General features: G+C 35.6%; 1 protein-coding gene across 6 annotated transcripts in view; it reads left to right on the top strand.

Moving 5' to 3' along the window:
• The window catches only part of LOC6053604 (receptor expression-enhancing protein 1), a 53,026-nt gene that overhangs the window by 29,755 nt on the left and 3,527 nt on the right, over nt 1-19,744 (top strand). Inside the window, exons 5-7 of one of the 6 annotated variants that reach the window (XR_005277237.1) lie at nt 10,076-10,332; nt 10,399-10,522; nt 16,436-17,771. Coding sequence is in view for 4 of the 6 variants with exons in the window: in XM_038253744.1 (XP_038109672.1) it covers nt 10,076-10,332; nt 10,399-10,522; nt 16,436-17,668 (1,614 nt within the window). In the remaining 2 variants the exon portion in view is untranslated. Of the gene's footprint in view, nt 1-1,162; nt 2,267-10,075; nt 10,333-10,398; nt 10,523-16,099; nt 16,234-16,435; nt 17,773-19,744 lie in introns of those variants that run through there. The other 5 variants (XM_038253744.1, XM_038253746.1, XR_005277238.1 and 2 more) reach the window with 5 other exon arrangements.

The raw sequence follows: 19,744 nt of genomic DNA, 5'->3' as shown, positions 1-19,744 counted from the left end.
CAAACGCTTCACCGACGTAACGATCAAATCTTCAGAAGATTTGCGTTTACCTTTGTTTTGACGCATTTTGCAAGCAAAGTTCTCTTTAAAAGATGGCTTCGTTTGTAAAATACAACAAAATTTCAGGTGGGGTTAGTCTTGAAAAGACTGTTTAGAATTTGGGAAAATAACTCAGGTAGTCTTTAAAAAGACTGAGAATTTTTTTTGAAATAACTCTGAGCTTAGGTAGTAAAAAATACCGCAGCTCTAGTGTCCGTTCACCTCGAAGGTTCGCAAGACACTGAACTGTTCATGGTCCTATTTTTAGTTATTGACTGTCCTTATATAGTTTTAAACATGATTTGGCTGAATTTTATAGAATTTACATTTTATCTAAATTAAAATTGATGAACGGCGAACTTAACAATTTCAGTAACTTAACAATTTCAGTAATTTCAAAAATTTCAGTGAATGCGCTAAAAACGTTGAATTTTCTGGTTTCCTGTGCCATGAATTTTGTTCACATTTACTAAAAATCTTAAGCAGAATGTTGATAATGTCCACTATTTTGATACGATAATCTTTTCGCTCTCTGGCGAAAAGTTACGCTCTAAACAATAAGTTGAAATTTTGTATGGAGAAAAAGCCATGCAGAGGAGTGGGAGAGTGAGGGAACATTCGTGAAATCCTCCGATCTTTTCGCAAACAATATTTAGAGATTCCAAATTTAAAACTCTAAAAGTCACCTTTGGGGACCATCCATAAACCACGTATACACTTTGGGAGGAGGGTGGAGGGAGTATGGTGATTTTCCACGTGGTTTGTGGATGGTCCCTTTGTATGAACCAACCTCAGAATTGATTATAAATTGTATGGAAAAAGTTATGTAAAATTACTAGGTCTAGGTCTAGGTCTTAAAAAAAGTACCCAGAAGCATTATCCAAAACAAATACTAAAGGTAAAATTGACTTTGACATCTCAGAGAATTGCTCAGATAGAAAAAAAAACAGCTCAATACCCGTAACCAGGACCGCACCAGCCAACCCACATTGGAATTTTGTATTTCTTTTCTGTTTCGTTTCATTTCGCCTTACTAAAACCCGTTGTAACACACCTGCGCCAAAACAATCAAAACCCCCTAAACTGAACTGAACAAAATCGCAAACGCGACCCCAAAATTCAGGCTTTTAACGCACCGGTGCTACCTGGCAGCATGATCCGCCACAGCCAATCGGACGACGCACTCGCTTCCGCTATCCACGCAAAGCGCACGCACTCCCTTGGGGACGAAACCGACGGGAACAACAGCTTGGGAGGTAGACTAGCGACGACGACGGCGACGTCCCAGGTTGACGCTTCGTCGTCGCGTAATTCTCGCGTGACGCGATCCCAGTCGGTTGATTCGGCGCTGAGTAAGGTCGGTCGCTCCCACCAGCCGCAGCAGCCACTCAACCAAAGCATCATCTACGAGATGGACTCCGAGGAGGAGGACCATCTACTGATGGCGGCCCAGAACACAACGGCCGGGGATCACCTTATTATCCCGGAAGCGATGGATTTTGAGAAGGAGAGTTCAGCGGAGCTCGAGGAAGGATCGGCTCGGGCTAGGGCGGCCACGCAGAAGCGGAAAACTGCGGCAACGACCACGACTGGAGTGACTCGCGGAAGAAAGGCTAGTTCGGCGAGTACCGGATCGACTGCGGCGGCGGCGGCCAAAACAACAGCCGCGCGTGGGCGCAAGAAACTCCGAAAGGACTCGGAATCGATGGAAGTGGAAATCGACTAGGACACTTGCTTTAATTTTTTTATTTTATTATAATTTTTAGCTCGTATTTTACAACTCAAGTGCTCAAATTCGTGTTTATTTCTAAGACATCTTTTCAAACGGAACTGATTAGATATTTGTTACTTACCCTGCGACTGCGTTTACTAACGAAAAATGGTTAGGTTAATTTTAAACACAAGTCAACCTTGCTACTCTCCCTCAAAAACCGTTTACGGGACCTCTCTCTAGGAGTAGTAGTTGCTTTAACCTCGATTGTTCAAATTAGGTAATCTTCCCGAGCGTGTAGCGTGTTTGCCATCTTAATCGAACTTCCGTGTTTTCCTTCGACCATCTTCCAGCACAATCAGTTAGAGCAGTGATCCGTCGTTCCCATTCTTCCGGCATGATTGAAGGAGGGACAGAGAACCAGAGAACACAAAGATCTCGGGGCCAAGACCAAACTTGTAGACATTTACGAAGCATTTGATTTTTATTTTGGAAATACACAAACCTATGGAAGCTCAAAACGTTAAATAGTATAACACTAGAAATACCTCCCCACAGCAATGTGCGTTAGAATAAAAGTAACAGCAGCCTAAAATTGTAACCTCTTGTTCAAAATTTTAGCATGTAAGAGTGGTTGCTTGATGAATCTCAGAATTTTATTCCTTCGAAAGGTGACTTTTGAATGGTTTCTTTTAAAAGTTCAATTATAAATGAATTATTCCATGTTGAAAGTAAAAAAAAACAAAGACCTGGCGACGGGCGGATAAACACTACCGAACAACATTAGCAATATGGCGTAGTTTGTTTACCAACATGAAAAGGTTTGCAGAATAATAAAAACAAAACTGTTTTCATGAAATATCTATACTGGTTGCGTCCTACTAAAAAAAATATAAGTATGTATACAATTTTGTGAAATTATTAGCTGAAAAATAATTTCTTTTAATTTTTCAACATTTTCCAACATTTCCGCGTTTTGAGCAAATTTTTTCTGCGAAACATCATGCCTCAATTTAATCTTTTATTTTCTACCAGTTTTGTCTGTTAAATTTCGCAAAAAAAAAGTGTAAAAATCAGCAAAAAATCGACAAAATCTATCCTTCACAATCTGTTTAAGTTCTTCTATAAAAGTGCTGAGTGCTGTCTATAAAAAAAAACTAATTTAATCCACCTATATGGTTGATGCCTTCCTCATTTTAACGAAAAATGTGTGATATGATAATATGATGATAAAAATAAAAACAAAAATAAAAATTAAATAAATATCACTTAAGTGGTCATAACTTGAGACAGGGATGCCAGATCTTTAATGAACTCAAAGTACTAGATGTTTTGAGCTTTTCTAATTTTGAACCAAACTGCATCAATAACTCAAGTATGACGAAAATGCATATGGGACAGGGGCAGTGTAGAGCTTGTCAAAGCGAACATTTTGATTTTTTTTTTTAAAAGAATTTTCGTTAATGCAAAAAAGATTAAGAAAAACTATTTTTTAAATTAGGATTAGGTTGATATAAATTTTATTATTTTTTTTTTAATGTTGGGCAAAAAAATCATTTTTTCCAACTCCAAAATAACGACATCCTGGATCAATATGAATACAGTACATTATTTAAATTTGAACGCATTTTTCAAGGTTTTAGAACAAAACATGATATTTTTTATGTAAACAGAACATTTTTCAGTAAATCGAAAATTGCGAGTTTTAAACGATTTTTGAGAATTTTGCATTGTATGAAAATATTGTTCCTGAGGCAAAAACTAATCGAAATCAGGGTGAGCCCGAAGGATTCCGCCACATCGCCATTTTTTGAGACACACTACTGTGCAGTGTTGCTCCATAATCAAACATTAGGTTTTCAGTCCTGACTCAGTCATCTGAAGCATTCAAGAAACTTCGGATATTTTTTAACTTCGATGGTTATATTAGTTATGTAAAAAATTTGGCATAAATGTGTGTTTTCTTCAAATGTTAATTAAATTTACTGCTTTTTTCTATTTTTTCTACCAAGATTGCGGTTAATCACATTCAATCAGACCACGCGTTTAGCGCCATATTTATGCATTGCTATTTGGCCGCGGTAAATGCTTTTTTTTAGGAGCTTATGGTTTTAAGTAAGATTTTTACATGCCTAATGGCACTTGACAGCTACAAAACCCCTGGTTTTAAAGAAGCATGCAATACAACCGTTTGACATGACATTGCCATTGGGTTTCAAGACTCTCTTTAAAACTTTCATAAAACCTTATTGAAAGCCTTTTGGCTTTTATTGGCACCAGGTTTTATGACCTTCTTAGAACGTAAAATCAGCCCATGTTCATTGGTTGCTATGAATGCCAACATAAAACTTATAAGCAATTAAGATGCTACCATAAAACTTCAATAAACTAGGTGGTGGCTAGTTGGTTTAAAAATGTTACTTGGGTAATTCTCTACGTTTCGCAAATAGACTTTTCTTAATCATTCTTAATAAATGCAACTTTTTCTAAGCATTTTCTATGCCAACATAAAAAAAGGCTTTATACAAAATCATTATGTGTGAAATCGGTTTGGTGTCTGCTGCAAAAATGTAGGATATGATTATTACTATTGAGCAACTCTCTACGAAAATGGACGATTTCGACCATTTTTATTTTTGTATTTTTTGATTTGACTTAAACTTTATGGGGGCCTTCCCTATGACCAAATAAGCTATTTTGCGTCATTGGTTCACCCCCTAGTAGCATTTTAGGTTTTAAGTAGGCCATAAAAGCCTATTTAGGCCGTATGAGGGTTTTCAGAACCATGATAAAACCTGTAAGTTTAAAAATGTTACTAGGGCCCATACTAGTCTCCATACAATTTTGGCTGCTGTCCATACAAAAATTGTATGTAAATATTCAAACAACTGTAACTTTTGAGTGAATTTTCTGATCAATTTGGTGTCTTCGGCAAAGTTGTAGGTATTGTTGAGGACTTTTGAGAAAAAATAGGTACACGGAAAAAAAATTGCAGGTTTTTCAATCACCATTTTTTTCACTAAAACTCAATTTCCCAAAATACGTATTTTTTTGATTTTCGAGATTTTTTGATAAGTTTTAGGGGACAAAAATCCGCAACTTTTGAGCCATAGAGAAACATGGTCAAAAAATCTGCCGCCGAGTTATGAATTTTTGAAATGGAAATGGAAAAATCGAAGTTTCATGCAAAAACAAATTCGACATTATTTTTTAATGCAAAATTGAATTTGCAATCGAAAAGTACTTTACAGATTTTTTGATAAAGGGCTCCGAAAGTTCGATTTTAGCGTAATATTTGCAGTTATTCGATTTTTAAAAATAGTGACCATGAGTGACCATCTCTAAAAATATTTTTTTTTTCAAAAAGTTCAGAAAATTTGCTACAAAATTGCCTAAGAGACATTGAAGATTGGACCTCGGGTTGCTGAGATAGAGCCGCTTTAAGAAAAAGAAACACGAAAATTGAAGTTTTCTAAATCTCATCAAAACAACCTACCATTTTCTAATGACGATATCTCAGCAACTAATGGTCCGATTTTCAATGTTAATACATGAAACATTACATAATACATAAAAAAATTAAAACTTTTTAAATCAAGACTAACATTTTAAAAGGGCCAAACATTGAATATTACGCCCATTCAAAATGCTTGTCTTGATTTGAAAAAAAATCAAAATATTTTTTTCGAAAAGATCGGAAAATTTTACTACTGTTTCATGTTAACATTGAAAATCGGACCATTAGTTGCTGAGATATCGTCATTAGAGAATGGTGAGTTGTTTTGGTGAGATTTAGAAAACTTCAATTTCCGTGTTTCTTTTTCTTAAAGCGGCTCTATCTCAGCAACCCGAGGTCCAATCTTCAATGTCTCTTAGACAATTTTATAGCAAATTCTGAACTGAACTTTTCAAAAAAAATATTTTTAGAAATGGTCACTCATGGTCACTATTTTTAAAAATTGAAAAACTGCAAATATTTCGCTAAAATCAAACTTTCGGTGGCTATATCTTGAAAACGGAGCCCTTTATCAAAAAATCTGTGGAGTACTTTTCGATTGCAAATTCAATTTTGCATTAAAAAATAATGGCAAATTTGTTTTTGCATGAAACTTCGATTTTTCTAAAAATCACTATTTTTTCAAAAATTTATAACACGGCGGCAAATTTTTTGACCATGTTTCTCTATGGCTCAAAAGTTGCGGATTTTTGTCCCCTAAAACTTATCAATAAATCTCGAAAATCAAAAAAATACGTATTTTGGGAAATTGAGTTTTAGTGAAAAAAATGTTGATTGAAAAATCTGCAATTTTTTTTCCGTGTACCTTTTTTTCTGAAAAGTCCTCAACAATACCTACAACTTTGCCCAAGATACCAAATTGATCAGAAAATTCACTCAAAAGTTACAGTTGTTTGAATATTTACATACAATTTTTGTATGGACAGCAGCCAAAATTGTATGGAGACTAGTATGGGTGAACCAATGACGCAAAATAGCTTATTTGGTCATAGGGAAGGCCCCCACAAAGTTTGAGCCAAATCAAAAAATACAAATAAAATCCATTTCCGGTTTCGGTAGAGAATTGCTCTATTCTGAAAAAGGCATACTCATAGGGGAGAGTGGGGAGACTTGATCCCCTTTTTTTGTATCGCACATAACTCTGTCAATTTCTCACAAAACTTTGATCTTTTTGCATGAATTGAAAGCTTAAACATTCAACTATGTTTGGCTGATAAGGGTATTTCATCAGATAAACTCTTCGAATAATGCCAAGCGTTTTAAAAAAATATTTTAATCCGGCATTTTCAAAATGTTGGGGGTAATTTGATCCCCCTTTCAACATTTTGATGAAATCTTAAGCAAAATGTTTCTTATTCATCCAAACTTTTAATTTTCTATAAGATACAGCCATTCAGTGTTGCGATCCTCACGCGCTCACGCGCTCGTGAGCGCTCACTTTTCGCTCATTCGTGAGGAGGAGCGCTGCGCGAGCTAGCTCACGTCTGCCCGCGCTCACGTTTGCTCCGATTTTTTCAGCTCGTGTTTGCCCCACGCTCGCGCTCGCGCTCATTTTTCGCTCACGGAGCGCTCACTTTGGAAGTATCGCGAATTGAATCGTTTTTCGTTTTTGAGAAACTTTTTGTTTTTCAATACTAGTTTTTTTTTTGCTTAAGGCGCAGCATGTCAGGGGAAACATCACTTAGGAACATTTTTTTTATATATTAATTGGAATAGCTTATTTTAATTAACTATGTTTTTGAATAATTAATTGGATTCGCAAGGGTCAAATCATATTGGAGACCTACAGTCAGAGTTGATAATATAAATATTTTCGAATTAATCGGCCTTACCTTAATAATAGTTGAGGTAAGCAGAGACAATTGCCAGGGGAAGGGTATGAGCGCGTAAACAAAAATGACTGAAAACCTTATAAAAACTTACAAAACAATGCATTAATTCAAGAAGATTTATACTGTGGTAAGTAAGATTCAATGTTATGTGCTTGATTGATTCAAATATAACATTAAACTGTTTTATGTACCTAAACAGTTTGTTGAATACTAAACAGCGTGCGGGTCAGAATGAGCAACAATTAAAAAACGTCATTCCGTTTAATAAATTGTTCAGTGCTTGGAAACGGCTGATCATTTTTTATAAAGTTAATCTTTCTCTTTCTCATTCTAGAAAATAGGGTAAAATTGTTGAAACAGTTCCTTTTTTTTACAAAAAAAAACTTCCAAATTGCTAGTGCTTGAAATAACCAATTTGAAAAAAAAGTAATATAAATTGTCATTGTTTTGTTTTACCACATAAAAGGTGGCTCCTCTTCCCCCATGTATATTATTTTTAACACTTCCGCTACCAAGCCTTTGAAAATATTCAATTACAGATTCAATAAATGATTTTATGAGTATTCGGAACAATTTAGAGAATGTTAATTGTTCGAAAATAAGGGATGATTACAACTTTAATATAGCTTACTGCTGTTTTTTTTAAAGGTACATTAACACAAATTTTATTTTTTTACTTTTTTAATGTTTTTAAAACCGCTTTGAGTCCGGATTCAAAAAAACTTAAAATACACATAATTTGTCTATTAATTCAATTTTTTGTACATATCAGTGCATCTCTTCACGTCAATGAATTTTTACATTAAGAATGAGTAAGCTCTTTGTTAGCTCACTCAAGAGTGAATCATTCTGCCCCTTGTCTAATTTTGAATTTAAAATAGAACGTATATTTCGGTTCTCCGACTTAATCCATTTCATTGCTTATTTTTGTTTGTTTGGCCACTTTCTTGTTAGTTTTTGCTGCCTGTGCTGAGATAGTTCTAGAAACTTCGTTTCAAACAGGCAGATGCTTCAACAGGGAAAAACAACTACCTACTTTGGCTCACCAGCTCACGTGAGCGCAAAACGCTCCGGTGAGCGTGAGCGAGCACGAGCTACCTGATAAAAACTCACGCTCCAGCTGGAGCGAGCACTCCTTCCGTGAGTGCTCGCTCATTCGCAACCCTGCAGCCATTTCACATTAAACCTGTACGTTTGTGTTCAAAATATAACAAGTTTAGCATGTAAAATATTTAAAAACTTTAAATTTTCTTTTTTAGACCAAAATTGAGCATGTTTACAAAAGCTGGTAATTTTTGTTTACACAACTTTTGAAAAATGGTTCAAACTGCAGTAAGTTATGTACAACTATACTAAAGGAAACTATGTATGAAAACCCAGCCCACTTAATTAATATTGAGGCTGACTCCAGTGACTGTAAAAATGCAGGGATCAAGTCTCCCTAAACGCATTTTTTTAAACAATTGATTGTAAAAATAGTAGGACGATAAATTTAACATCAAATGCGTAAGGGTTTTGGAGTTGATAAATTTATCAAACAATTCATATATAAAAAAATATTTGTTTGAATAATTTGTGAGTGTTTTCTATACATATCAAAAAAAGAAAAAAAGATCTCTTGGAAGTTTTTTGCAGCACTTCTTCGAAAAATGTGTGTAACTCAATCTAAACATTTTTTAATTTTTTTCTTTGTTTTCTACAATGAGTTTTAGTCAATTTCGCACAACTTTCTAGAACAAAGCTAATTGTTTTACCCACATGCTGACGAGATACAGGCTTGGGATCAAGTCTCCCCGGGGATTAAGTCTCCCCACTCTCCCCTACATATTTTTTACCTTACTTAAAATTTCTAAGAGGTAAATTCCTATTTTTTTTTAATTTTCGAAATATTTTGATTTGCCAATATTTCGATCAGGGGACCTTAAGAGGCATCTTGAGCGCTAGAGTTTAGCATGGTGCAAAATTTGGTACCGGAGTCACGATTTAAAAAAAAGTTCATGCTTCTTTTCGAGTTGAGCCTGCTCAGAAATTTCGTTGGTCGGTGTTATTTTTCATGGTGCGTGTCAATGTTACTCCTGATTCCAAAGAACGCTAAACCGAAATCAAATAATTGTTCTAAAAGAATGAAAAATGATCATTCTTTAAAGCTGGTGTGAAGGGTCCTGAGATTTGTTAAGCAACCATAAAAGCACAAACACTTAGGAATAATATGAAAATAAAAGATGAAGAAAAGACAACGGTGTTAATAATGAACGAGTTTTAAAATTAAACTCCTAGCTGTTCTCAATCGACAAAATCATAGAAGAAAACTAGTGAATCACGAGATTTAAGTTTCTAAGAACCTTTTTCCAATAGAATACTACACAAACATCTCATACGCGGCTGTTCGTTCACCTACAAAAAAACCCTTCCCCTCAATTGGACGACCAATATGATAAGAATGCAAATAAATTGTTTAAAACGTGATTCGAGTTTTGTATAATTTTTCATTTTCTCAAAAAGAATAACCCGCTTCTGCTCACGCGAAGGCTTTACCACCACAAATAGCACATTCATTGCCGTTTTTCGTTGTGACCACTGACAGTTTCTCTTACTTTTCTAATTTGAATGGTATGTATTACTTATTTTTTATGTTATTTTTTCACTAAACCATGTTTCCTACCTATCTTCATCACTCACTGCCACACACCGATCATAGCGATTTTTTTGTTCGTTAAATTCCACCTTGAGCTAATTGTGATATTTAAACAACAATAATTCGGTCATTAATTTGTGGTGGTGATTAAATCAAAAACATTCAAGAAAAGTCACTTGCTCAATGTGTGTCCCCCGTCTACAATATTTTGTGGTAGTGTTTCTTCAAAGATCATGTTCTACGTTTTCTTTTCATTTTCTTTCAATTGCGTCCACTGTCATGCTCACGTGTGCCCCTTTGTCCACGTGCCCCCCCTTGCCCCTTCTGCCTTGTACGAATAGGGTGGTGGCGGTTTGGTGCAGACGCTGCGCAAAAGCTACAGCCTGAGCGACCTCTCGGAACCGGATACGCAGCGCACCCAGGACGAGGTCGACGAAATGTGCGCGGGAGGCATGGGCATCGGCATGGGTGGCCACCAGCCGCGCGTACTGCGCTCCAAGAGTGCCCGGTCCTCCTCCGGCGGGCGCCACGTGGAAATGTACTTCCCAGAGGTGGAGTTGGCTGGGACACCACACCGCAACGCACCACCACCGTATAAGTAGGTCTTCCCCCACTCTTGTCGAGAAATTATTGAATAAATCTTTTTTTTTAATCTCAATTTTAGCTATATTCGATCGTCCGACGATATCAGTTCCGGATACTCGAGTGCCGAACCCGGGCTCAATCGAACGGCCTCGATGAGCAACACGGCCGCCGTTAGGCCCAGAGTTAAGTCCAAGACGCGTGAGGTGAGTTATTTCCAAACTGATTTTAAAAATAAAAGTAAATTGTGTTAAGAGTTCCTTTTAGCAGTTGCATTGATAGTGGTAATTTGGTTCTAGAGTATTTGCAATTCAGTTCAAATGGTTTTGGCTTGATGCGGTTAGAAAGTTGAAATTTTGATTGATAATCAGTAATATTTTATGTTTTAAAGTCGGTAATGGTAATCGATTTTTCTTTCAAGAAAAAAAAAAACAACTAGAATTTTTCACGCCACTTTTCCAAAACAATAACCAAGGCCATACAAAAATCTTAATTATATTTGCCAATAGAGGAAATGTACCTTTTCTAATCGAACATCTATGTTCGTCATATGGAAAGTTTGATGCTCGAATAAAGCTCAAAATATACTATTTAGGCTATAAACTTACCAGCAACAGCACCGTAAGCAAGTAAGCACGCAAATTTATGCCATTTACTGGCCAAAAAGATCAATTTTAATGCACATTTGATCATAATTTCTATTTTGCGAGACCATTTCTCATCATTTTGGTGGATCATACATCCACACGCTAGATGAGAGCTCAACTGCTTAACGAAAGTTGCCATAAATATATTTTCACTTGCGCTAACGTTTTCAAAGCGCTTAAGATATGAAATTGCTTCCAACTACCGGCAACGCGTTCTTTTGAACATTAGTTAGTCACTGACTTGAAAAATAATCCCGAAACATGTAAATAATTAGCAAGCGCCAGCAAAATAACAAGCGCGCCAAGTCTTTTGACGTTTGACTTTTGACGACACATTCCAATCGAAGGCTGAAGAAAACCGAACGAGAGGCGAAAGCAAATAAAGTACAAATAGTAGCCACCAACACCACCAGCAGCACCTGTTGGAGTGAGCCAGTGATGCCAGGAAACTTTCTCTATAAATGCAGCTTTTCGTGAGTGTTCGCTTAAAATTCCATCACAATTGGCAGCACTAAGCAGACCCAAAAGAGCGCTGGAGAAAAAAACTAAGATGAGAATAGAAAAAGGGGTGTAGCCCAATGCATTCTCGTCTGATTAGAATACATTTGGGAAATATTTTTTTTAAATGCTTGTGATAGGAATAGAATAACTTTTAGTAAATATGAAAATAAACAAAAATGATCACAAAAACTTGCTCTACTCGTTGGTGTACTTGGTTTTAGTATATTTCAAGGACACTCCAGATTATCCAGCATCATTGAAACACGACCGCTTTTTAGGCTTAAAATGGGTATATTTCCCCTATATTTGCATACTTTTTTGGATTCGAAAAACTATAAACTTTTTATCAAAATAATTCATAAAATGACGAAAGGATGATAATAGTTATCCTATTATTCAAAACTTATAAAGGTCTATGAATTTATGATTATAATATTTTTATCAATGCCATAAAAATATCAAAATACAATTTCAAAAGACATAAATTGCTGTTACAATGGTGTTGATAAAATGCACCGATTCCAGATTACAGGATTTATTTAAAAAATCAAAAATAATTTTATCGATCCCAAGTTGATTTTAAATTGAAGTTTTTTTTTTATGTTGAGGAAACTTTGTTCATAGATTTCCGAGAATCTAAATGAGCCATTTTGCATCATTGGTTTCTCCATAAAAAAAATGTGGCTGGCCATAGAAAAGAGCTTTGCAAATATTCGAGAATCTGTATATTGAGAAGGAATTTCCTTTTCGATCGGTATCTTCGGTAAATTGAAGAGAACTATCCAATATATTTTTTTTAATGTACAAGGATAAACACTATTATGAAAAAAAAAATCACTCGAAATGGCTTTTACATAAAAACGGTGCATTCCTTCAAAAAAAATACAAAATTACTTTTGATTACAACTTTTTTTTATTCATCATTTCTCAAGATACAGTTTTTTTTATATTTTCGTTTTCGACCCAAAAAAATCGATGAACAAATAAAATACTGTAATGAAAAGGTTTAGCGAAAACGTGCAAAATTGCTCTAATTTTTTAAAACCTAGATTTTTTTGCTAAGCTTATAAAGACAAATTTGCCGATCTCAAAGCGCAGATATGAGAATTATAGAGAAATTTTCCGGATTTTGGAAAACAAAATATTGTCAGAAATGGACAAACAAGGAAACAAAATTAAAAAGATTAATTTTTATCTGGGAATAATGGAAAGATGCTTTAACCCGATTTTGGAAATTCGTTTCCGTTTCCCGGATAACGCAAAACGCACATGTGACACAGACCAATTTTGCATCAAGATCTGGGGCATCATTTGAAAAGGGTGCTATTTACGAAACCCATAGTGTTGAATGATAGCTGGAGAGGTCAGCTATTGTTTCCCATTTCGAATTTCGAGATAAAGTTACCTGAAGCTTCAGAAATAGCAAAATCGTTCAAACTATCAAAATGCTTATTCGCCCCTTTTCTCGAGTTGCTCCAAAAATGATCGTGCTATTTTGTGGCACGTCATACAAATTGTTGGAAAATGCGGAAATTTCTTTCTTATTTTCCACAAATTTATGTTGATACCCATTTTTTTAAGGTAAAACGGGAAGGCAACGCCATGTTGACACCACGACTCGAGTTTTTGGAAGCACCTTAAAGGAAAATGCCGTAACTTACGAAGTTCTGTTTTTTTCAGACGCTTATTAGGTCGATGCAAGCAATCTGTCGAGTTCAGAAATTGATTTAAGTTGAGCAGTTGTCTATGCACTGGCATCCCGTTTTACCTTAAGGCAATGCCATCTTCTATTATTTGAAAATGTACTGTTTAAGTCGGATAAACCATTAATAAAAGCTTTTTTTTAGTTTTTATGGGAATTCTGTGCACACTTGTGACACGTAAATAGTACATGTTCCCTTTTAGGACACACTTGTGACACGTGCTTTCTGATTTTTGTTTCCATTATTTATGTTATATATCTAAAGTTTTTTTTAATGTCCTATAAACATATGAAACACAATAGCTTATAGGTCCTTTGAAAAAAAAAACTCTATAATTTTACTGGTGTAATCAAATTAGTTGGGACTTGGAATGAAGGTCGTTATCCCAAGGTAGCACGTAACAGACGAAACAAAGTATGGCTGGCTTTTAAAAGCAAAATGGCTCTTAAATATTATTTCTAGAGTACTGTTTGAAAAGGTTGGAATTCCTATATTGATAGGACCTTTTTTTTTTCTTCAATTTTAATTTTTGTATTTTTTAATCCGACTGAAACTTTTTTGGTGGCTTCGGTATGCCCAAAGAAGCCATTTTGCATCATTAGTTTGTCCATATAATTTTCCATACAAATTTGGCAGCTGTCCATACAAAAATGATGTTTGAAAATTCAAAAATCTGTATCTTTTGAAGGATTTTTTTGATCGATTTGGTGTCTTCGGCAAAGTTGTAGGTATGGATACGGACTACACTGGAAAAAAATGATACACGGTAAAAAAAATTTGGTGATTTTTTTATTTAACTTTTTATTACTAAAACTTGATTTGCAAAAAAACACTATTTTTAATTTTTTTTATTTTTTTATATGTTTTAGAGGACATAAAATGCAAACTTTTCAGAAATTTTCAGGTTGTGCAAAAAATCTTTGAGCGAGTTATGAATTTTTTAATCATTACTGATTTTTTCAAAAAATCGAAATATTGGTCGCAAAAATTTTTCAACTTCATTTTTCGATGTAAAATCAAATTTGCAATCGAAAAGTACTTTAGTAAAATTTTGATAAAGTGCACCGTTTTCAAGTTAAATCCATATTTAGGTGTTTTTTTCGAAAATAGTCGCAGTTTTTCATTTTTTTAAATTAGTGCACATGTTTGCACACTTTTGAAAAAAATATTTTTGAAAAGCTGAGAAAATTCTCTATATTTTGCATTTTTGAACTTTGTTGATGCGACCCTTAGTGGCTGAGATATTGCAATGCAAAGGTTTAAAAACAGGAAAATTTATGTTTTCTAAGTCTCACTCAAACAACCCACCATATTCTAATGTCGATATCTCAGCAACTAATGGTCCGATTTTCAAAGTTAAAATATGAAACATTCGTGAAATTTTTCGATCTCTTCGAAAAAAATATTTTCAAATTTTTTAAACCAAGACTAACATTTCAAAAGGGCCAAACATTCAATATTGCGCCCTTTTAAAATGTTAGTCTTGGATTAAAAAATATTTTTTTACTTTGTTTTCAAAAGGTCTTATGCACATTTGGTTTCCTATGTTGATAGTACCTTTTAATTCTAGCCTTTTTATTAAAAGGTTTAGGGGAAAGTGGGGCAAGTGCAACAAGCTAAGGAAATGCTCGTTAAAACCCATTAAAACGTTAAAAAATCTGTCCAATTTTTTCATAATCATCTTATTTCAGGTCTTGACCAAGACTTTGATAGAACAAATTTTGAAAAAAATCTTGTTTTTCAATGTTAAAAATCGATTTTAAAATTTTTGATTTTCCGTACGTTCTACTCAACTAGTGGGGCAAGACGAACAACCCGTTGGGGCAAGAGGAACAATGCATGAAACATCATGTTAATTTGCTAACAAGTGAACTGCTATCACTTTGAAACATCAGATTAGAATGTATTTGAAACGTTTCTTTCATTTTTAGGTTAAATAATAATATTTTACAAAAAGTTTGATCGTTTTTACGAAAAAAATAATTACTTAGATGATAAATAGTAAATTTTCATAGTATCACTTTATTTTGTATAGACATATTTATTAAACAATTGTTTATCAGTTCTTAAGAACTTTTATGTATTTATTTCCCAATAAAATATGTTGTTGCAGCAATTCGTATTTTTTCCATACTAAAACTCCATATGGTACACTTGCCCCACCTGAACAAGATTTTTTAAAAGCTCTCAACAAAAATAACCAAAAGATAAATCATACTTTCTAATAGGTGCAAATCATTGGTTGGAATACTAATGATCTAGGAAAAATAGCATTTTGATAAAATGAGCCTTATAACGAACCCTAAACATTATTTTGTTCTTTCCAAATATTATTAGAAAACAAAGGCTTTAAAAAAAAACTTCATTAAATCTTATTCCCGTGGCGTTTACGTCGTTTTGGCGGTTATGTGGTAGTAGAATCAGCTAATAGCACTGCTAGCAACAATTCCTCATACTGGAAATAATCAAAATTGTAAAAATTACGGTCGTACGAGCGATTGTTCCTCTTGCCCCATATGGTCGTCTTGCCCCACCTTCCCCTATTTAGAGATTATAGATGCTTTATAAGTTGTGCTAAGTTTTTATATTCAAACAAGCTCTTCCCGGCAAACTTCGTCCTGCCCTTTTTTCGTTTGTTGACGTTTCTTGCTTGTATCCTTGTATGGTAATTCAGCCTCCTGTGATCAAAATTTGATTTTACACAGCATTTCCCATACAATCTGCAGATTTTCCGGAATCGGTTCCAGAGTGGCCAAAGTTGTAACTTTTTGGCGTAAAAACCTTCCTTGGACTTATACGAATCCAACGCAACAAAGAGCACCTCGATCCGACTTTCCATGTTGAATTGATTCGCGTTCGAACAAAACCGTCGAAATTTTTTATATATATAAGATTATTAACTTTTAATTTCTTCATTGTTTTCCATTATAAGCCCAATCCTTTGATCCGCCAAAGTGAACCCTCCCCTCGAAGAATGAACCAACCTTATTTGCCTTACGGAACTCGTCCCCACTACTAAGAAGGACCTCGCTGAACAGAGAATTAAATTCTATTCCTAGAAATAGGTATCTGATGCATGCAATCGTTCCTTTTCTGTGCAAAATCGCTGCCAATAAAATATAAGTTTAATTCCGTATCAAGCCTAAACCATTTCTGTAAATACATCGCGCAAATAGATAGTCTCACAGATTAGTTCTCTCTTGCACCAGCGGTCTTATTTTTATTTCGTTATTTTATTTCACTCCCTCCTCCGAAAACTCGAAAAAAGGATGACGACGTCGACGAAGTGTTCTATGACGGCCGCGACGTGGACCGCTTCTACGGCAATGGTTCCTCCGCCCAGTATTCCCCCGCTCCGTCCGCCATGCTGTACGAACTTCCCCCGAGTCCTCTCCCAGCCATAACCCAGACTCCGGCCTTTGTCCCCGAATCGCGGCACAGCGCCCCGGTTTACGCTCAGTCTCCGTCGGGGGTGGGTGCGGCGATTCCGCCGGAAATGGATCAAAAGTACGAACAGTTTCTACGGTGGATGGAGTCTCAAAAGACGGCGGTGGAGGTTGATCCGGCGAATACGGAAATTCCGAAGGTTGAGCAAGTGCAAGTCAGCGCAAGTCCGGATCCGGTCGTTGATGGTCCTTTTTTAGACAAAGGCCTGCTTGACGAGAAGGAGGAATTCCGGATAGAGACTCCGCCGATGATGACGCCGGTTCCGGAGGAGCAGGAACAGTCCGAGAGGAGCTTTGTTGAAGATGAGTTCCGGGATACGATTTCCGTTTCAAGCGGTGAGGACGAGTTTTTGGAGGTTGAGGCTGATGAGGAAGTTGCTGAAGTAGTGGTTGATGAAGTCAGTGAAATTCCTTCAGTGATCGAGACTGTTGTTGAGGAGAAACAGGAAGCTTCTCTCGAGGAATCAATTCCTTTCATAGACGATAAAGATACCCCGGAAACTGTTCCGGAATCGGTTGCGATGATTCCTGAATCCGTTCCAGAGATTGTCATGGAAAGCAATACTTCAACAGTTGAATCTAACGATAAGCAAGAAATCGTCGCAGATCTTTCAACTCTGGAAGCTTCTCAACCTCCATCCGACAACCTCAACCAGTTGAATGTTTCAATTTCCAACCTTACTTCGTCAACCTCTTCCTTGGCCACTTCCGAAGCCAGCAGCCACCACGATGAGTCCCACCCCAAGAAGGCTCTTTCTCATGGTAAACGTAAGGCACCTCCCGTGCCGACTCCCACTACAACTCCGGAACCACCCGTGCCAGCTCCTTCAGCAGTTCCAAAACCCCCGGAACGAGTCCACAAACCGGCCGTTCCTCCACCACCGGTTCCCAAGAAATCGCCCGCCCTCCCAGAATCTTCCCAAAAACCAAAGTCCAAAAAGCTGATGAGTTCCATCACGGGAATGTTCAAGCACGACAGTCCGTCCTCTAGCTCAGGATCTGGCCCGAAACGGCCAGCCGAAGATCCCACCCTGCCCCGGGAGACGGAAATTTGAGCTCCCCCTTTCCCTGCTTTGAGTCCCTCTGAACCATTGTCGGGCATGTCACATAAAATAGTGCACACAAAAAATCGACTTTTGGGAGAATTGTCCTTCAGTTGTACGTAATATTTTGATTTGTTTTGTTTTGTGTTTGTTTCATTTGAATCTGTTTTCGTACTTGCAAAAAATTAAAGTTAAATTGTAAAAAGGTTTTTCTTAATTAAAGCATTTGCAGATTTTGGACTCTAAGAAAAACTAAAAACTAAAAACTAAAAACTAAAAACTAAAAACTAAAAACTAAAAACTAAAAACTAAAAACTAAAAACTAAAAACTAAAAACTAAAAACTAAAAACTAAAAACTAAAAACTAAAAACTAAAAACTAAAAACTAAAAACTAAAAACTAAAAACTAAAAACTAAAAACTAAAAACTAAAAACTAAAACTAAAAACTAAAAACTAAAAACTAAAAACTAAAAACTAAAAACTAAAAACTAAAAACTAAAAACTAAAAACTAAAAACTAAAAACTAAAAACTAAAAACTAAAAACTAAAAACTAAAAACTAAAAACTAAAAACTAAAAACTAAAAACTAAAAACTAAAAACCAGTGTTGCGTTCCTCACGCGCTCACGCGCTCGTGAGCGCTCATTTTTCGCTCATTCGTGAGGAGGAGCGCTGCGTGAGCTAGCTCACGTTTGCCCGCGCTCACGTTTGCTCCTAATTTTTCAGCTCGCGTTTGCCCCACGCTCGCGCTCGCGCTCATTTTTCGCTCACGGAGCGCTCACTTTGGAAATATCGCGAATCGTTTTACGTTTTGAGAAAGTTTTTGATGTTCAATCCTCGTTAGATCTTTTGCTTAAGACGCAGCATGTCAGTGGAAATATCACTTAGGAACATTTTTTATATTTTAATTGGAATAGCTTATTTTCATTGACTATGTTTTTGAATAATAAATTGGATTCGCAAGGGTCAAACCATTTTGGAAACCTACAGTCAGAGATGAAAGTATAAATATTTTCGAATTAATCGGCCTTACCTTAATAATAATTAAGGTAAGCGGAGACAATTGCTGGGGGAAGGGTATGAGCGCGTATGGACTGAAAACCTTAGAAAAACTTACAAAACAATGAATTAATTCAAGAAGATTTATGCTGTGCTAAGTTCGATTCGATGTTATGTACTTGGTTGATTAAAATATAGCATTAAACTGTTTCATTTACCTAAACAGTTTGTTGACTACCTTTCCGGCGTGCGGGTCAGAATGAGCAACCATAAAAAAAAGTCATTCCGTATAATAAATCGTTCAGTGCTTGGAAACGGCTGAACATTTTAATAAATATAATCTTTCTCTTTCTCATTCTAGAAAATAGGGTTAAATTGTTGAAACAGTTCTCTTTTTACAAAAAAAAAAAACCCTCCAAATTGCTAGTGTTTGAAATAACCAATTTGAATGAAATAATATAAATTGTCATTGTTTTGTTTTGCCACATAAAGGGTGGCTTCTCATCCCCCAAGTAAATTATATTTAGCACTTCCGCTACCAAGCCTCTGAAAATATTCAATTTCAGATTCAATAAATGATTTTTGAATATGGACATTCTCTGAAATGTTCCGAATACGAAAAAAAAATACGAAAAATCCGAATACGAGGGATGATTATAACTTTTATAAAGCTTACTGCAGAATTTTTAAAGGTCCATTAACACAATTTTTACTTTTTTTGTTTTTTTTAAACCGCCTTGAATCAAAACGTCGTATTCTAAAAACTTAAAATCAACATAATTTGTCAATTAATTCAATTTTTTGTACATATCAGTGCATCTCTTCACGTCAATGAATTTTTACATTAAGAATGAGTTAGCTCTTTGTTAGCTAAATCAAGAGTGAATCATTCTGCCTCTTGCCTAATTCTGAATTTAAAATAGAAGGTATATTTCGGTTCGCCGACAAAATCCATTTTATTGCATACTTTTGTTTGTTTGACCACTTTCTTGTTTGTTTTTGCTGCCTGTGCTGAGATAGTTCTAGAAACTTCGTTTCAAACAGGCAGATGTCGTCGGGCAGATGCTTCAACAGGGAAAAATAACTACC

The sequence above is a fragment of the Culex quinquefasciatus genome, chromosome 2 (assembly GCF_015732765.1).
Source record: "Culex quinquefasciatus strain JHB chromosome 2, VPISU_Cqui_1.0_pri_paternal, whole genome shotgun sequence".
Taxonomy (NCBI): domain Eukaryota; kingdom Metazoa; phylum Arthropoda; class Insecta; order Diptera; family Culicidae; genus Culex; species Culex quinquefasciatus.
The sequence above is the reverse complement of the archived record's forward strand: the minus strand, read 5'-3'. Positions and strand labels throughout refer to the sequence as shown.